This window comes from Sinocyclocheilus grahami, unplaced genomic scaffold, assembly GCF_001515645.1.
Source record: "Sinocyclocheilus grahami isolate Dianchi unplaced genomic scaffold, SAMN03320097.WGS_v1.1 scaffold471.1, whole genome shotgun sequence".
Classification (NCBI taxonomy): domain Eukaryota; kingdom Metazoa; phylum Chordata; class Actinopteri; order Cypriniformes; family Cyprinidae; genus Sinocyclocheilus; species Sinocyclocheilus grahami.
The window spans coordinates 534,030-537,588 of NW_015505650.1; the positions used below are offsets into that span (position 1 = coordinate 534,030).

Here is a 3,559-nt window from a genome sequence, read left to right on the forward strand (position 1 = left end):
TTGTGGAGGTGTTTTTATTTTTCAAGAACATTTTAAATAATTATAAATGAATGCAGAAAATGCCTTGTAAAATGTGCATTGTATGTGTCTCAATACCTTCAAACCTGCAGCCTTTATTGAGCAGTGCTCGGCTCAGAAAATCATGGTTCATGGCTGTGATGTAAAACTAAAGGCTACTGGCTATTAAATGAATAATCATTTGTACCTTGAACGCATCTGCCACTTCCATGAACGTAAATGCAAGGTCAAGTCAACGTGCTTTGCATTTGTACAATATTTTAAACAAACTCTATAATTTATAAGTGAGCATCACCGATTCCGCTGTGTTTGTGTCACTTTTATTGCAGTTTGTCACAAATACGTTTTTATTACACAAATGTTCAAGCATGATTGATTCCTTATCTTGAGTAGCACCATGCAATCAGATCAATCAAGGAATGGAGGCCAGTCATTGGCTGTCCTGCTCATAAACCACGCCCACCTGCCTCCGGGCCTCATCCATGATCTCGATGAGCAGCTCGGAGTCTGTGAGGGACATCTTGATGCTCTCCTTCAGTCCTACAAGACAGATCAACATAAACGTCATCCTGACGCAGAGCTCATGCTCATTTCATCAGAAGGCACTTCATATGAGCCAACAGCAGGTTTAACAGATGCGTCACCTTTCAGCAGGCAGCGCCTGACTTCCTCCGCCTCGTATCTCAGTCCCGTGCTGTTGTTGAAGTTCAGAGGCAGGCCGGGTTCAGGAAGAGGAAACTCTGTCTCTTTCCCCTTCACCTCCAGAGTGGTTGGGCAGTGCATGGGATGTGCCACCTAGTGCACAGACCAGAACTTATTTACTAGTGGCCAAATCAACAATATATAGAGGGGAAAAAAATGTGCAAAAAATTCTGAATCTTTTGGAAGATATCACTGAACATTTATTTAACCTCAGTGCATTTCTTACTGGTTAATTTAATGCAGTTTGCATGGTTAGCTTTTATGAATTGTGTTTACTGCACCCTTAGAAATAAGCAAATAAAGACAGACAGGGAGATCCTCAATGTTCAGAAATTATTATTTCATGACCTTCTTCAAAATGTGTTTAATTTTATTTACTAATAAAAGCTATTAATTTATATGATAAGGTTAATAATTGTGTTTTGCTCAAAATATTTAAATATTTTAGTTTGTCATATATATATATATATATTTTTTTTTATTTAAAAAATCTGATAACATTTTTAGCTGTAATATGGTCATGTCACAATGTGCCCCATGTTGTCACATTTCACTTAATTAAACAAGACCACAAATTTGTACCAGACGTGTGGAATTAATTTGGAAAAAAAGAAATCTGAATCCCAAGTGGATTTACACAAACTGACAAAGCCAAAAAGTGTACGGCTGCAACATTTTTGTTAATAAAATAAATGTTAACAGAAATTAAATAAAATATATAAAAAAATTAAAAAAAACTTGCCAAAGCAACGTTTCATATTTTTACTTAGTTTAACCTGATGCACTGAAATAACTAAAACTAAAACTGAAATAAAAATTAATAAAATCTATATAGACTTATTTTAAAAAAAAAAGGACTAAAACTACAATTAAAATGAAAACAGAAAAATATTAATTATATTAATTATACTAAAATAACACTGTTAGGTTGTGCCCTGTCTTTTTGTTTTTGTATTTGTATATTACTTATATACATATATTAATTATATTATATACTTATATTATATTATATTTAGCATTTGACATGTCTCCCTGTTTGAAAAGGCAACACAGGTCTACACGTCTGTTCTATAATAGCTTTACTAAGTGGCAAGAATGTATTTAAATGCAAAATTAGTTTGCATTAGAAACACATAAACAAGAACAGAATCAAACCAATGAGCTGAAAATGCATGTGTAGGCCTGTTTGCAGTGAGGATCAGAGTAATCCCGCGTGTGTCTGCTCTCATTCAGTCCCTCACTCGGATCATTCCTTTGCTTCCGCAGATGGTGGCGTCGTTTGGAAGATCACAAGCAATGGTGCAAGCGCATATGGCCATCCTGTTCCCAGAGAACTTCAGGACCACCACCATCGACTCGTCAACTCCTGACAGAAGATGCACAGATGAAGAAAAGAGAACGGACACATGCACTGAGAGCATCTGTTAACTTTCCCATCAAGATACACAGGCTTTCTGCAGGTTTCATGAAGGTAAGTTTAAGACTTTTTTTAAAAAGATAAAGGGAAGGGAACACAATATGTCAATATGGTCTCTAAATGTAAATGTTTTGCATTAGCAATGCTTTAAAGTTTGATTCATTTTACAAAAAAAAAAAAAAATACTTGAATACTTTGAGTAAGCACTACAAATGTCTAAAGACTCTTAAATCAAGATGCATTTACTTGAGAAGCAAAATGACCAAATTAGTCAAAATGAAGTGAGTTTATGATTAAAACAAGAACAAATATCTGTCAAAGGGCTTAATTCAAAGGGAAAACATTCTTTTTTAAGCATAAACTCAAAACTTAATTTTGTTCCACTTCTCAGAAAACATGACTTAATATCTTCATTTTGCATCTCCGGTAAAAGTATCTTGATTTAAGGATGTTGAGATATTTGAACCGGGAAACAACACTACTGAGGAAGACATTTTTTTGCAGTGCGAGAAACATTCTGACTTTAAGACTTATCTCTGCTCTGATTTAAGATCTTTTAAGTCCTTAAAGGTTTTTAAAAGTTTTTAAAAAATGATTTTTTTCTTGCATATTACTAATCAAACATTAAGTTTTGATATATTTACAGTAGGAAATGTACAAAATATCTTCATGGAACATGATCTTTACTTAATATCCTAATGATTTTTGGCATAAAAGAGAAATGTATAATTGTGACCCATACAATGTATTGTTGGCTATTGCTACAAATATCCCCCAGCGACTCAACACTGCTTCTGTGCTCCAGGGTCACAAATAAGATTTTTGTGTTAATGTTTTGAGAACATTATTAAAGACCAGATAACACTGAATTAACTTTCTATTAACGTTATTGGAAGAATGTTTGTTCATAACATTACCAGAAGTTTGTGAGAACATTCACTATAAATAAAAAATATAAAAAACCTTCAGCTGCACAAGAATATGGCTGTAAATCCTGTGGTGGTGATATGAACGGTGTATTGTACCTGAGGGCAGCAGGACTCCCGTGGCGTGGATGGATTCTGGTCTTTCCTCCTTGAACACCATCAGAGCGAACTGCAGGCAGTAGATGCCGATGTCCATCAGCGCTCCTCCGCCCTGCTCCTTCTGTGTGGCACGCTCGCGGTCCAGCAGAGGAAGACCAAAATACACCTTCACCATCTTCACCTCCCCGACGGTGTTTTCTGAGAGCAGCCTGCCGACCTCAGCGTACACGGGAAAACACCTGGACCAGACCGCCTGAGACAGACAGAGAGAGAGAGAGAGACAGAGACAGAGACAGAGAGAGAGAGAGACAGAGAGAGAGAGAGAGAGAGAGAGAGAGAGAGAGAGAGAGAGAGAGGGAGAGAGAGAGAGCGCGAGATAGAGAGACAGGGAGCGAGG

At 36.5% G+C, this 3,559-nt stretch overlaps 1 protein-coding gene across 1 annotated transcript in view; it reads right to left on the reverse strand.

Moving 5' to 3' along the window:
* Positions 1 to 322: 322 nt before the first annotated feature.
* LOC107553352 (trans-1,2-dihydrobenzene-1,2-diol dehydrogenase-like) overlaps positions 323 to 3,559 on the reverse strand; it is a 5,238-nt gene continuing 2,001 nt past the window's right edge. The window contains exons 4-7 of the mRNA XM_016235553.1: positions 3,163 to 3,415; positions 1,962 to 2,086; positions 663 to 813; positions 323 to 558 (exon numbers count right to left, since the gene is read on the reverse strand). Of these exons, the coding sequence (XP_016091039.1) occupies positions 449 to 558; positions 663 to 813; positions 1,962 to 2,086; positions 3,163 to 3,415 (639 nt within the window). The 3' untranslated portion in view covers positions 323 to 448. The remainder of the gene's footprint in view (positions 559 to 662; positions 814 to 1,961; positions 2,087 to 3,162; positions 3,416 to 3,559) is intronic.